The sequence below is a fragment of the Sebastes umbrosus genome, chromosome 2, assembly GCF_015220745.1.
Source record: "Sebastes umbrosus isolate fSebUmb1 chromosome 2, fSebUmb1.pri, whole genome shotgun sequence".
Lineage (NCBI taxonomy): Eukaryota > Metazoa > Chordata > Actinopteri > Perciformes > Sebastidae > Sebastes > Sebastes umbrosus.
In genome coordinates this window covers 4,131,701-4,147,935 of record NC_051270.1, presented here as the reverse complement: position 1 = coordinate 4,147,935, position 16,235 = coordinate 4,131,701, and the positions used below count along the sequence as shown (strand labels likewise).

Below are 16,235 nucleotides of genomic sequence, written 5' to 3'. Positions count from 1 at the left end.
TTTTCTCTACACTAATGTTTGCTGCTGTTGCTTTCTCCAATACATCTTTCTTTTTCTTCTTTTTGGGGCCCACCACAACCTCCCTCTTCGGAGGACTAAATTTACTTTGTTTTCATTCTTTTTCAAATTAATAGCCAATGAAGGGAAAAACGTGATAATAATAATCATAATCTTAGTCAAACCATATTACTTAAAAAAAAGCAGCGGTGACATATAAACAAATAAACAGACAACAACAACGACAAAAAACATTCAAGAGTCGACATAGAGACATATAAATTTATGTAAACAGACAAATATCAACAATGACAGAAACAACGAGCTGACAAACATAGAACAGAGACATAATAAGAAAATTAGGAAAGGGGTGGGATTTAGCTCTCCAATACACCTTACACCCAGAATAATTCATTGTGTCATTAATCAACATGTACAAACAACACATGGTAAAAACAATTTAATACGTCTTTTGAACTCACTTTATTTCCAGCAAACCCTCAACCTCTCCCAACCCTTCCCCAAACACCAACTTACAACATTAAACAAAAGGTCCCAGACGTTGGAGGAAAAGATCTTTCACAGTCTTAATCTAAGCTGTCGTAGTTGTAGTAATTGAGCACCATTAACCCTTAACTGAAGAATCTCCCAGGAATAAAACCTCCACCTGACAGCGTAACCAGTGGTTGAGAACCAGCACCTCAGAATTAGTGTTTGCCTTGTTATTCACCTCAACCCCAAAAGCACAATTCCATATACAGGATGTACTGTAAGGGCGAGCTTGGGCAGAATGTGCATTATGAATAAATCAAATTACACCCCAATCTATTTCCCTGTCTAAATAAAGACATGTTTATGGGATATTATAGGCTTTGGTTGAATGCAGGTAAACAGTCGGTGTGGAGAGAAAAAGAGGAGGAGCGCATTGGCCAAAATGAAATCTCGTAACCCACCAGCTATCGTCTGATTATGATTTAGCTTTTTATTGATTTATAATGAGCTTGTAAACTAGTTACTGGTGAGACAATCCGGTCGTACACATCGTCTCTCAGCTCAAACTCCAGTCTGATGTATAAAGAAATAAACACATTCATAACCTAGAAATCCCAAGAGATCCTTGGGAAGTTACAACTGGTCACTTCCTGTTTTTAAAGGTTCTGCTTTAGGGGACGCTTCTTTTGCTCCGGCCGGCCAAGATGTCCCTCCAACAGCAGCAACCAGCAATGGAGCCCTCAGCAGCGGTATCTAAAAGAAATGGAAATTAGAATGACTTACGTCAGACTTATGTGAAGACAAAGTGTGACTGTAAAGAAGAGAACTAATTGTATGCACTACAAATAGAAACTAATATACTACCAAGTATTAAGTGTAAACTATAGATTTACTTATGGTGTGTTTACTTTTTACAAATCGGCATCATTATGTTGTTATTTCAGCATCTTTAGATCTGTTTATTGCAATTAAATCACAGCAAAATCTGTTTATTTTGGGTTCATACCACAGCAGCGATGTGTGGCTTTGCAGTCAGTGCAATGGCGCTGTATGTAAATACAGCTCGCCGCCGGGTGATGTTATGAACCCAGACACGACGGCGTTTCGTTTTCTGACATACAGTATCTGGGACTTCCGCAACATGTACAAAGCAGCAGCAGTTGTTATTTATTCCACGGTTGACGCCGGAAATAGCGGAGAGAAAAGTCGTTGGTATCTATGGAGACAAGCTCCTCCTCCTCTCCGCCTTGTCTAACGTGAATGTACACAAATGATACCAGCGGTCCAGCTCGCGCAAGTAAAGCGAAAAGTCGCTCCGCTCTTTGTCTGATCGCAGCATTATTATTGCTACCTGGTTGTCGATGCACCTGAACTGCCAGGTCCAGCGAGTGTTATAGAGAAAAGGTCGGAGGTCAAAGCGGTTGTCATCGGGGCTGTAGCTCTCGGCGTGGTAGGACGGCGTCACCGTGGTCATCTTGTGGCGGTTCATCGAGTACATCCGGAAGAAGTGTTTCACCTTCTGGGCCACCTGAAGAAAGACGACGATACACAATATTCATATCAGTGCTCAAAAAACACATTTTAAAGTCGGAGTAAAGCAAAATAAATATCTGTTCTGAGTTTGTCACAACACAGAAAAATGTGTTATTAACCACCCAGCCAAATTTTAATAATTAAAAAAATAAATTTCTCCATACAGAATTAGCCTGGTTTACTAAGTTGACTTTTCTTTGACTGACTGGTTTGAAAAAAAACAACAACAATAACCCTTGTTTTATCTGATTCTATTCACGTAGAAGTCAAATTTATAATTATTCTAGGTACAAGTGTGTCTTGTACCACAAATAAAGGTTAAATTTATAGAAAATAATTGCAATTTAAATTGTTATCACAATATTATTCAGAGAAAAAAACTAGATATTTTCCTTAAATCATTCAGCTCTAAAATAATCTAAAAAAAACCCTGAAAACCTAGTCAATAAAATGTCATTATAGATTTAGGGTTTATTTAAGAATGGACGCCACATTATTCCTATAGAGGAGGGTTACATTCTCTAGCACATCAGCAGAATAAATATCCCACCCTGTGAAGGAGTTAACTGACCTCCGTGGGTGAGAGCGCATCCTTCCACATGTGAATGAGTTTACAGAACATGCTGAAGGGGCCGCACTTGGAGATCTTCCTCAGTCGTCCAATCACAGATAACTCGGGGTAGGTCATCCCCATGTCTGCCTGAGGACGGAGGTGGGAGGCGGTTAGAGAAAAGATGGAAGAAAATAGGAAAAGGAGGATGAGGAAATAAAAGCAAATGCCGGCTGATAGTCCCATATGCAGAGTGACTGAGCTGAGTCTGTCAGGTTAAGTCGTTTCTACGACCCGCAGCTAGCCTGAAACTCAGCCCCATCCCCTGTCTGGGATTCTTTCACAACAATGACCGGCTCGCTGTACATTATCCCATACTTATTGCATTCTAACTGTTGAATGCTTCCCATAACAAAATACTTTGACAAGAACAAAGAGGTTAGATTTGTAATATTGTTTGTTTGTTTGTTGTTTTGATATCATATAATACTATAATAATAATACTACTGTAGGAAGACTAGTCCCTTTCTTCTTGTGGAAGCATATTGCCACTTGAGTAGTTGGCAAGTATATGCTTACAAATATTACTGGTTAATATCTTGACAACACTATATAAACTATTGAATGATGTTTTAACTGTTGCAGTTAAAACACCATTACCATGTGTAAAAAGTTGTTTCTTTCCCCCAACTGGACTCATGTGCAATAAGTTACTTATAAGTGAAAACCCTAGAGTAACAGTAGCTCAAAAGGTTAAAAGGTCTACATTCATATTTCCAGTTCTTACCTCGTCTGTCTGCGACACCTGTCCGTCAGTCAGCGGCTCCAGTTCAGCGGTGGGTGGAGCAGACAGGATGCTGCAGAGGAAACCAAAACATCACAAGATGCTCTGTTTGTGGTTTGCAGTATATGACAAAGTTTCTATGAAACAATGACTGTTACATGAAACCTAACAATACATACATACATGCACGCACGCACGCTGTTAGTCCCCATAGTAGCCATTTCATTATAGTGAAACTACTTTTTAAAATTTGACCTAACTGTATAAAATGACCTGTGGTGACCTCTAGGATAATCACAGCCTCATGAAACTTTGCAGCCACAAACTACAGACCTAGAGCATTCAGAGGATGGATGGCTTTTCTAGGTAGACTGACAATAAGGGGGTTTCTGAGCAGTTTACACAACAGAAGTTCTTGCCATCCAATCGCCGAAAAATGCAATTCTTGCAGAAATCTCAAAATGCCAAAAGTCTCTGATACCAAAGCACAGCATGGCTTTTTCTATGGTGTTCCTCAAGGCATAATAGAGCATGGGGATGGAAATCATATACTTATCATATTATCATATACTTGCACAATTTATTGTTTAATTAATTCATGTTTATTTCTGATTAATGACTAGAACAACTTAACACACAGTGCTGAGCTGCATCTCAAACTGATCTTCAGGTTCCCAGCTTTCAGATGATGTACACCACTTCTATGTGACATCTACTGTTGACCTGCTATCTCCCCCTAAAGAACCCCTGTACCCCCCCTAACAAAGACAAAAACGGTGGATGATATGTCCCCTTTAACAGTAAAACCAAGGCCAAAATCAAGGCCAAGACCATTAAAGCTGGTGGTGCTGATGTTTCTGACACATTTCCCATAAATGCTGATGCTACTTCCACTTCTACCTAGAAGGTAAAATACGGGAACTGATTTCTGCTTCAGCTTTCTAACCCTTCCACCTTTTTGCGGTGTCTGTGTTCTCGAACACTAACAGGTGTATTACCCAACAGTTCAAGTTTGTCAGCTGACCGTACCCTCTCAGAGCGGTGAGCCGGAACTGCTCGACGCAGTAAAGCAGGAAACTCTTCAGGTCCGTCTTGCTGATGCCTCCTATTGGGTTGATGTCAGCACTGGAGCAGTCGTACTTTGTGAAATAACCTGTGAGACTGAGCAGGAGAAGTTGTTTAACAGGAGAAAAGTAAGGCTGTAATTATTCTCCACAAAGAAATGTATCCGGTAGGTCGATGCAATACGATCCAAGAGGGCCAGTTTGAGTAACATAAACCTTTCAAAACACTTCACTGCGGTTTGTAACACTGAGACAGGACTTTACATGTTATCACTGCTGCAATCACTCTATCCTCCCTTTTGATGATTGTCAGGAAAATAACAATAGAATGATCACAAAGTCAGCTACCAGGAATGAGCGCTTGCATGTATTTGATTGGCTGAAGCAGCGTACGTTGCATTGTGTTGTGGCAAAACTTGAACCAGGTTCGACTTTTTGTTGGGGAGCTTACATTTTGTCCTCTGAAATCAATGAAATGAATACAGCGCTCCAGGTACAGCGTATTATAGTATGCCAACCAGGAAGTTGGCATTGTCCTGGTTCCCTCGACAAAAAGCCAAGATTTTGTTTTTGATTACTGCGGAAAATAAACTCTGTGGCAAACAAACGTTTCTGATACTTTTTTACGTTTTGTTCAGCAAGATAATCTCCACAAATGAACACCGCTTTAATGATTTCTGAATTGAAATATGAATTCAGTCACCAGAAGTAAACAGTTAACGTGAGGCTATAAACGAACTATACCACGGTCGCGAGATAAAGGTTTCAAAATTCATGTGGGAAATTTTATGGATGTATTTTATATCGTAGAACAAAACGTTAAAATCTCTTCAGCTTGCTTCAGCGATTGTTTTCTCTGTTGTGTTTATGACTTAAGAACAGGTGAGGAAAAAGGTTTTCCAGGATATTCTTTCTTACTTCCTTAAATAAAACAATTCTCCATCTGTGAAACAGGTGGATTTTCTTCTTTCTTTTATTTCCGGATCACCGTGCTTATTGTTGTAATTCTCATTTCGGTCACAAGAGGCTGAAGTGCACCACTACCCAAATGTTATACACTAAAAGCTTTCATGTTTTCTTCCAGGTTGAGTTTTAATCTACATAACTTGCTAACACACAATACATACAGTATGTACCTTGTGTTTAGAGTGCATGGAGAAATTAAAACTCACCTGGAAGAAAACATGAATGCTTTTAGTCCTATTTAGAACCTGGGGGAGTGCTGCACTTCAGCCTCTTGTGGCTTTTGTCTACAAAAATAAATTCACCAAAAAAGTCAAAAACAGTAAACTGATCCTGTCATCAACCCGTATCTCCTGCTCTCATTGGCTGTAGCTCGTGGCCAGAATACTGGACAGGTCCAGATATTTAGCACGCTAGATATCTGGAATGTGTCTGCGAGGCGTCTTTGAGCAGTTCTCACATGAGCTCCTAATTTATTTTAAAAAAGAAATATGAAATACGACTATGTCTGTGGTCAGGTGCTAGCTGCAGTAATACCTCTCATCTACGTTGGCTGAGCCCAGCACCAGCAATCCACCTGGCTTCCCCCGGGACCACAGACTCAGCTGGGCAAACAGGTAGGCCAGGACCATCCTCACTCGAGCCTGGCAACACACACACACACACACACACACACACACACACACACAGGACAACAGTGTCACTGCAGTTCATGAAATAGTCACAAAATTGTATCTATTTGATTCGTGTACATAGACACGAATTTCCCTTTTTTTTGTGATGCTCAGCACGACTTTCAACAACGTATTTTCTGTGCGTTTTTCTACGAATGTCCAGCAACACGTGACGCATATGTAAATTTCCACTCCAGGCTTTTCAAAATAAAACTACTTAAATTCCATGTACACGAATCAATACATTAAATTTTGTGACTATTTCATGAACTGCTGTGCGACTGGGCTGAACAGGAAGTGAATACTACACTGCCTGTGGCACTGATAAAAACTGCAAACCGGTCACAGCGTCAGTGTGAAGACCACTGTGGTTAAACTGTCAGAACACGTCGATGAGAGACGTTAAAACGTGGTCAACTGAGTAAAAGAATAAAGCGAGAAAAAGAGGAGGAGGAAAGAAACTGTCATGATGACACAAACAGAGACTCAGACGGAGTGTGACTGAGTGTCTAACCTGAACATTCTGCAGAGCCAGGTTCTCTCGGTGGCTTCCTCCATTGGCGCGAAACAGAGGACAAGTTCCAGTAACCACTGAGAAGATACCCATAATGCCTTTCACCGCCATATCTATGTTAATATTCATGTGCGTGCTGCAAAACAAAGAGACAAATGACAAAGGATGAAAACAGTTTTATTCCAAAGCAACTAAAGGACAATAACTCTACAGGAGATAATGTAGACTAGAGACGAAGCTGCACTGTAAAGCTCCCGGCTTCTCTGGGTTTGAAATAAATAATAATATAATGGCCTATATTCATTATTATTTGACGTGCTCAGATTGAATCGTGCCTACCTGCCGATCTGCTTGGCCAGGTCTTTGGCCCTGCTGCACGTGTCCTGTGAGGAGTTTTCGCTGGCCATGTAGCAGGTGGTGAAGATGCGACCACACAGCTCCTTTGGGTGCTGAGGACGGTAGGAGTCATCCCCTACCACTCTGCGAACATCCTCCAGTACCTGTCTGTCTGGTAGATGGACAGAGAGAAAGAAGAAGGGGATATATATACAGTATATATGTTAGGGCTGTCAATTGATTAAAATAGTTAATCACACATTTTTTGTCTGTTCAAAATGTACCTTAAAGGGAGATTTGTCAAGTATTTAATCCTCTTATCAACAAGGGAGTGGGCAAATATGCTTGTTTTATACAAATGTATGTATATATTTATTATTGGAAATCAATTACCAACACAAAACAATGACAGATATTGTCCAGAAACCCTCACAGGTACTGCATTTAGCATAAAACAATATGCTCAAATCATAACATGGCAAACTGCAGCCCAACAGGCAACAACAGCTGTCAGTGTGTCAGTGTGCTGACTTGACTATGACTTGCCCCCAAACTGCATGTGATTATCATAAAGTGGGCATGTCTGTAAAGGGGAGAATCGTGGGTACCCATAGAACCCATTTACATTCACTGATCTTGAGGTCAGAGGTCAAGGGACCCTTTGAAAATGGCCATGACAGTTTTTTCTCGCCAAAATTTAGCCTAAGTTTGGAGCGTTATTTAACCTCCTTCTTGACAAGGTAGCATGAAATGGTTGGTACCGATGGATTCTTTAGGTTTTAGGCTACAACCAAAAAATCGCAAGTTGTGTTAATGCGTTAAAGTGCGTACTCACTGCCGTCCTCTACAGCCTGGCAGAGCAGCACACACATGGAGTGGACGATACAGGCGGTGGAGGAGCTGTCGACACCTCCACTCAGAGGCAGCAGAAAACCAGCCTGGGACACAAATCACAACCGTCACATAATAACCTCCAAATGAGACACACACAATTACAGCAGCACAATTGTTTTCAGTGTGTGTGTGTGTTCTTCCTCACCTGTCCACTTCTCCTCAGGTAGTCCCACAGCCAGCAGGCCGGCCCTAGACTGAACAACACAGGTGACAGCTGTTGTTCACTGGCTTTCTTTAACTGCCCCTTTGCAGAAGCTACTAGATGATACTGGTTTTATGTGAAGAAAAAATACATATGTTGTACCAAATGAAATGTAAGTATTTGTACCTGATCTCTTCCTCTGGTGTATGGAAGCTCCATGTTATTGGTTGGTGGGTAGGGAGGTAGATATCATCACCACTGGATAAAGAGAAGTCAACTTTAATCCTGTGGCAAGGTTCACTTTCCTGCAAACAGAGAAGTAGGAGAGGAAATGGAGAGACAGAGTGACACGTACAAAACCAAAAACAGTGATCAGGAAATGGAGAAAGGTGTTATTACTTGTGACTGAGCTATGTGTGACTGTCTAACTGAACCAGTTTTAAAGCTAAAAGAAGATACTGGCAACATATGAAACTATAAAACCTAAGCAATCCATCGGTACCAATCATGTCATGCTAGCTTGACCCAAAGGAGGATAAATAATGCTCCAAACTTACGCTAAATTTTGGCGAGGAAAAACTGGCGTGGCCTTTTTCAAAGGGGTCCCTTGACCTCTAACCTCAAGATATGTGAATGAAAATGGGTTCTATGGGTACCCACGAGTCTCCCCTTTACAGACATGCCCACTTTATGATAATCACATGCAGTTTGGGGCAAGTCATAGTCAAGTCAGCATACTGACACACTGACAGCTGTTGTTGCCTGTTGGGCTGCAGTTTGCCATGTTATGATTTGAGCATATTGTTTTATGCTAAATGCAGTACCTGTGAGGGTTTCTGGACAATATCTGTCATTGTTTTGTGTTGATAATTGATTTCCAATAATAAATATATACATACATTTGTACATTACAAAGGTTTTAGGGCTGTGCTGTCTTACCATGTTCGGCTGGCAGACTTCTCCTCTGTAGCTACGCACATCCTCAAGGTCAAGAGTGGCTGTAATCACCTCCTACAACACACACACACACACACATACACACACACACACACACACACACACACACACACACACACAGAGACGTTCACTTCAGAACCATAACCATAACCACTACTTGCCTAATCCTAACCTTAACCACTTACACACTCACACCCATGTTGTGTTTCCATCACTTTAGAGGACATTGACTGGCATTTATTTCCTGGAGACTCACCCTAACCAGAACTGCTTCATGCCTAATCCTAACCCTTATTCTAATTAACTGAAACCTAACCTTGCCCTAACTTTAAACCAAGTCTTCACTCTAATATGTAATGATTTACGTTATGGGGACGTGCATTTTGTCCCCAAAAGCAAGGCTACACAGATGTAACCTGGTAGCTAATGTAATGATTCAGGGAGTTTTTTTTAAGAAATTCCACAGAAGGTATTTGCTAATTATCATCTATTTATCAGCAGACATGGAAATAAAGCATAACAATTAACTTTGTATTCTTTTCCTGGAAATGTATTAAATAAATTACCAGCTATTTATTACTGCTTATTGGGAAATAGGAGAAATAAAAAAATAAAAATAAAAATAAATAAATAAATATAATAAATATAATAAATATAATAAATATAATAAATAAATAAAAATAATAAAAAATAATAATATAATAAGAGTCCAGAGTCAAGTCCCAAGTCAAGACAGCCAAACAAACTTTTGTTTTATAAATGTTGAGGTAAATTTTGGGGTAATTTGGCAGTAATTCCAAAGAAATTTCAAATAGGTTACTTGCTAATATTCACCTAATTACCATGAAATTTGCGGACCTGTAAAATGTGTAAAGTGTTACACACACAGAGATCAGTCTGGCTCTCTTGTGACTCAGGAATGCTGTCTGTCTGCCGGCTGTCTGTGTGTACGACCTGCCCTGCAACACTTACCCAATAGGCCTGTACACACAGGAAACTCATTCCTTTGTCCACACCTAGAATAATGTCACGTCACACCTATCATTTCATATTTCCCACTAGATAAAAACTTATTCGCAGGTAGCCGGGTCTGGTTCTTTTCCATGTCCGTACATACCACATCACTAAGTGAGAACTGTGCTCCCTGAGCCACCACGTCTCCGTTGATGGCCACCATGGCACAACCGTCATAGTAGACACGGTCTCCATCGCAGCCCCTCATGTTGGCATACATGTAGATACCTCCACTCTGAAACAACAACAACAATACACACTGAATGCTGTTGCTGATTTTAGACAAGCTGTTGCATTGTGTTAAGAACACAGGAGGTTATGGTGGTACTGTGTCGTCTATTTGTGGTGCAACACTGCCCTCTGGTGATCTCTGCTTTGCATTGCCTGTGTTTTGGGCTTCAGAGGGTTAAAGTGTACCTTGGTGGTGGCTGTCTTGACCAGGTTGACTCTTTGGTGAGCTTTGCGGAGCTCATGGCAGCTGGCAGACGAGTTGGTAAAGATTTCAACCCCATCCAGACCCATCTGAATATGGGGGCTGAGGTAAAAGAGTTAGGAGTTAGGGTTGTGTTTCAGACAGTACACAGAAAACTACAACACCCATGTAATCCTTATATACAATCTTCTGTTGCTGTACTGTACCTTCTGGGGTTCCACAGCTCCGCGCATATCTCAGTGCCGATGCAGGTGTCCTTTGTGGACAGCACACAGTCACCGAATGGGACTGTATCCTGATGAACACAAAGAAACAGAGGGATGTAAAAACTCCGACCCTCTCTTTGCTAATGTTTACTGTGGAGGAAAAAATTACGATGATAAGGTTGCTTTTTTCTTACCTGCCCTGTTACCTCCTGGATCATTCTGGGCAGGAAATACTCCTCCACATGCCTTGAAGAAACAAGCAAAAAGACAAGTACCTTCACTACCGTGCCTGTCATTTCCCAACGTGAAATAAAATCACTTTACTGGTAAACAAAACTGCATCAAAGATTTGGCCTTAGCTCAAAGACTAAGTGTTCTAGCTTCCACAAAAGTAAAAAAAAATACAACTCATATCTCAATACATCTTGTGTATTTAACAGAAATAGAAGATGAGACGTTGTGGTTTCAGCAGTAAGCATTAGATAATCCTGTCCTAATGGTGGGTTTGCCAGGTTTGATCACTGTCCCTACTCTGACTGACTGAAACGCAGCTCACTGTTGAATGCATTGGTGACCAGGCTGCTAGCTAACGAGCTCCATCATGTAAATAAGACAGCTTTGGACCATAGACTGTATATGAGAAGTGGACGTAGTCACAGTGACGTCACACATTGGTTTGTGGACTGCCGTTTTGAACCTAGGCATTTTTGCCGTCTCCATATTGTTTTTTTGCGACCAGAAGTGACACGAGAGGGTGGAGCTAAGTACAACTGAACGCTGATTAAGACGTTTTTAAGCGATCAAAATGTTATGATCAACTTTCATGACCTGAAAACAAACTGTGACGGACAACTCCCAGACCGGACAACACCGTGATAGCGACCTGCCAATCACAAGGTAGCCACACGCCCGAAAGCATCCCCTGCTTTATGGTCTATTTGACTCTAAATGGGACCATAATTTACTAAATGAACATCATGCTGTAGTGAAGAAGACTTGAAACTAGCGATTGAGATCATAAACTCATGTTTACAATATTTACTGAGGTAATAAATCAAGTGAGAAGTAGGCTCATTTTCTCATAGACTTCTATACAATCAGACTTCTTTTTGCAACCAGAGGAGTCGCCCCCTGCTGGCTGTTAGAAAGAATGCAGGTTTAAGACACTTCTGCATTGGCTTCATTTCTCAGAAGCCCCTTCTCGGAGGTTGTTGTCTGCTTTGGAGTTGTAAGAAGGTGTATCTTTTTAAACGTTTAGGTGCTCATGGTTTCCCCATGCTTCGTACTAGCTCCTTCTTGTCAAACATCTCTGTATTGCCCTCATCATACCATAAACAATTAAATATCATGTGTAAGATTCATTGCAAATGAAAGTAATGAATACAATAAATCATTTGCAAATATAAATCATATATATACAATTAAGTGTTCTTATAAAGATGGAGGGACAGAGTGATAAAGAGGGTCTGTGGTAGACTTCTGAGTGATGACCGACCTTAACTGGTTCCAAGGTGAGAACCAGCGCATCTCTCGGTAGATCCCGTAGTTGGCCATCATCATTTTAGGTCTGATCAGCAGTATCTTTCTACAGGATGGAGGACAAACGTCAGAGATAAAAAAAAAAAAAAAAAGTCCAGCCAAGTTATATATAACGTGCATAAAAATAGAAGGGACCAGACTGGTGTGCTGACGTACCTGTTGAGGAACAGGACCCGACAGTTGTAGCGCACATTATGATGCATGATGGGCCTGAAGGGGAACAGAATGTGTCACCAAACGGGACTTCCAGCAACACAAGGTGAGATCTTTTTATAGGTAAAAACAAGCTTGTTCTGTCAGTTTAAATTTAGAAATGGGGGCTGCAAATATGAAAAGTGTCCCGTCTCCTGAGCAATGCATACATTGTTTTAATTAAAACTAAAAACATTTAGAGTCACAGCAGTTTGAATCAACTAGGGCTGTACAGTTCATCAACATTTTATCGAAACTGCAATATGGACTGCTGCGATATTCAATGTTCTGGCCTACACTTCATACTTCACGGGCTTAAGAAAACCTCTTTGTTTGCTACAGATCCTTGCAAAAATCACACCATAATCATTTTCATATGTTTTTCAATGAAAATGAGAATAATGATGTCAAAGTGATCGTTCCCTCTAATATCGCAAATCATATCGCAATTATAATATCAGTACAAATAATCGCAATTAGATATTTTTTCAAAATCATGCAGCCCTAGCAACACCTGTTACCTTTCATGATTTATGGGATACTGAAGCCCTTTGATATGAAATGTCAAATGTCCAATAATCTGCTAAAACAACGTGGTGCTCTTTGTTTAGACAGAACACAGCTTTTGAACCAGTCTGATGGTTTCAAGGTGATACCCACATCCCCACATCACAGATGATGTCCTGGGTGACGGGAGACTCTAGAAGCTTCCTCAGGACCTGAAAACTGTGGAGCAACGTGTCCGACTCATAGAAGTGGTCTGCACAGCCGTAACCGCTGTAAAAAAGAAATGTAGGGAATCAGAAAAGACACGTCAGTGAAGTAAATCTCAAACTCTGGCGTTGTTAGCACCTTATAGAAGCTCTGCACTACAAGGTGCCGACAATATTTTATTGCCTTTAATCCAGTAGCTGTAAAGATGATAGTTTGGACAAAAACTATTTATACTACTGTATTGCATTTCAATATGTGAATATACACATGTCAGTGTGCCATCATCATACCATATCTCCAGCTCTGGGCCCAGTCTGTATTTGGCTCCATGAGCTTTAGCGACCTCAATACCTGCAGAGAGACACACAGACACACAGACACACAGACAGACAGACAGACAGACAGGCAGACAGACAGACAGACAGACAGGCAGACAGACAGACAGACAGACAGACAGACAGACAGACAGACAGACAGACAACAGGCAGGATTATTGTTATTTTGGCAAAACACTATTGTTGGTTCTGTATGCATTGACCAGTGGTGGAAGCAGATACCAGTTTTAGATTCACTATTGCACTTCCACAAAGTTAGGAGACCTGTGAGAGATCGATAGGTCACAATCGAAGCAGCAAAGGCAGAAATATCTTGACTTTTAATTTCTAGTGTAGACGGGTCGAGCTTATGGTTAGATATTAACAACATAAAATGTTGTTACTGTGGCTTCAGCTGCACAAATCACAAATGTAATTGGTGGAAGAAGTGTCCATGCATTATCCCCACAGGGACAGAGGGGGCACTGTACAGCAACAACTCAGCACACATCTGAGAGCACATCTGTAGAGTAAAAACACTTCTGACACCCTCAAGTCTGGACATGCACGGGGTGGAGGGGAATGATTGAACGTCTTTTTTGCTGTGTTGCAATATCAGGGCATTTGCAGGGATACAGTGATTCACGACCTTAGAAAGAAAGTAGACAGGGTCGTAAACTTCCGGCGCCCATGCTGCCGGGTCACCAACTTTCTAATTTTACAGCTAAACAGTACACTACAAGATGTTTTTCTGAAAACATTTGAGGTGAGAAATAGGCATTACAGCAACAGAATATTGATTTATATTTGATCAGCGCTGCCATTTAATCGGAGTTCGCGAGTGATTGACAGTTGCTCAGAGACGGCAGCTGGATGGCAGACTCCAGATCAGCTCTGATTGGTTGTTTTCCTCAGGTCTGCCATTAGGAGCACCGGAGGACGCATGATTTTTTTCAGATTACCTGTCTCATGCACTACTATCAGGATATAGTGACCGTTTTATAAAATAACATCCATTTCTACCCACTGCAGTTTTAAAGGTCTCATATTGTAAAAAGTGACATTTTCACATCTTTTACATTATAAAGCAGATTTAACTGCTTTATAAATAGTGTTAAACTATCAAAATGCTCAATATACGGAGAAATACACACAGCCCGTATTCAGAAATTGTGCGTTTGAAACAAGTCGTTAGGATTTCTGTCCATTTGTGATGTCACAAATATACAATATTTAGACTATTACACGGTTTTAAACGTAAACATTCTAAATGTGTCCCAGTTTATTTCCTGTTGCAGTGTATGTGAATATCATCAGCTGACAGGAAGTAAACATGGACCCAAACTGTTGCCTAGCAACGCAATTCCGTTGAAATGCACTAAAACGGAGCGTTTCAGACAGAGGGTAAATACAGGGATATTCAGGCAGACAGTATGAGAAAATGTTTTGAACATTACAGCATGTAAACATGTTCTAGTAGAAACACAAAATACAAGTATGAACCAGTATGAGCAGGATATAGGACCTTTAAAGTATTTAATTGTGATTATTAATAATAATAAAATAATAAAAAGTATTAAAATATAAATAAAAGATACATTAATAAATACATACATTTAATTATATATATATATATATATATATATATATATATATAAGAAAATAAAAGAATAAATAAAAATAAATGCAAGAATAAATAGATACATTGAAAAATGAATACATAAATAAATAAAAGGGAAAATTAAACAGATATGGGACCTTTAATATGAAATCATGACACACTTTGTCAGTTTACCAGTTTACACTGCAGGCATCTAATATGAGGTTTTTAAACTCATGCAACACACCTTGCATCATGTTACATGTTATAGAGAGACTATGGTCTGTTTTGAGGAAGTTGGTTTTGCATGCATGATGAAGTTAATAATAAAACCATAAAACTACACCTTCTTCTAACAGCAGTTACAGTCTCTAAGTTGCTACAGTACATTACAGGTAGAACAGCTTCAGAGACTCTCCAGTAGTAATAGTCTGACTCACTCTTCAGGATTCTCTGCAGGTTGCCTTCAAAGTCCAGAGCCCACTGATTCACTGAGCAGGTCGCGAGGGTCACTTTGCGTCCCATGGTCTTAGTAATAACGGTAGTTAGTTAGTTTGCTGCTACAACAGAGCAGGTCAATGCAAATGCTATTAAGCTTGCACATGTATAGCTAGATACAGTAGCTGTAGACTAGTTATTTATCTCCCTGACAGTGTGTGGAAACTCAACTGGATCTGCAGAAGTTACAGAACGTCTGGATCTTCTTCTTCTGGTGGTTTAAGACGCTTCTGAGCACTTTACTGCCTCCACAGGAGACTGAACACTTCCGTTCAAGTTCAATATAGTAGTGTAAAGTACATGTTCAGATTTTTCATTAAAAAACATTCAGTAAATATATTCCACAGTTTCAAAATAATATAAATATTAGGGCTGTCAATCAATTAAAGTATTTAATCGTGATTAATCGCAAATAACAATAATAAAATAATAAAACGTAATAAAATACAAATCATAAATGCATAAATTAATACATACATTTAATATATATATATATAATACATAAATAAATAAGTGCACAAATAAATAAATAAATAAATGCAAAATAAAAGAATAAATACAAATAAATTCAAAAATAGATAAATAAATTTAAAATAAAAAATGTAATAAATAGGTAATGCAGGATGACAACCGCTCCACCTGTTTTAATCTTTGCTAAGGCAGTGGAAGAATCAATGAGTCCAAAAGATGATAGAAAAGATATCCGCACACTTAGATCTATGCAGTATTCCACTTTATTCTAAGCATTCGGTCTGTCAGACCTTCATCAGAGCATACGTGTGCTCAAATAAATAAATAAATAAATAAAAGGGAAAATTAAACAGA

General features: G+C 39.8%; 1 protein-coding gene across 1 annotated transcript; it reads right to left on the bottom strand.

Annotated features, from left to right (window-relative positions):
* Nucleotides 1-265: 265 nt before the first annotated feature.
* nadsyn1 (NAD synthetase 1) lies at nt 266-15,635 on the bottom strand. The gene is made up of 21 exons (XM_037759771.1): nt 15,353-15,635; nt 13,289-13,349; nt 12,945-13,061; nt 12,249-12,302; nt 12,049-12,138; nt 10,748-10,799; nt 10,554-10,642; nt 10,332-10,449; nt 10,018-10,149; nt 8,883-8,954; nt 8,130-8,248; nt 7,947-7,995; nt 7,743-7,845; nt 6,911-7,079; nt 6,572-6,707; nt 5,921-6,027; nt 4,386-4,517; nt 3,360-3,429; nt 2,594-2,722; nt 1,841-2,017; nt 266-1,242 (listed from the first exon to the last, which is right to left on the bottom strand). The coding sequence occupies exons 1-21, from the start codon at nt 15,435-15,437 to the stop codon at nt 1,123-1,125; spliced, it is 2,181 nt and encodes a 726-aa protein (XP_037615699.1). The 5' UTR covers nt 15,438-15,635; the 3' UTR covers nt 266-1,122.
* Between the last annotated feature and the right edge of the window lie 600 nt (nt 15,636-16,235).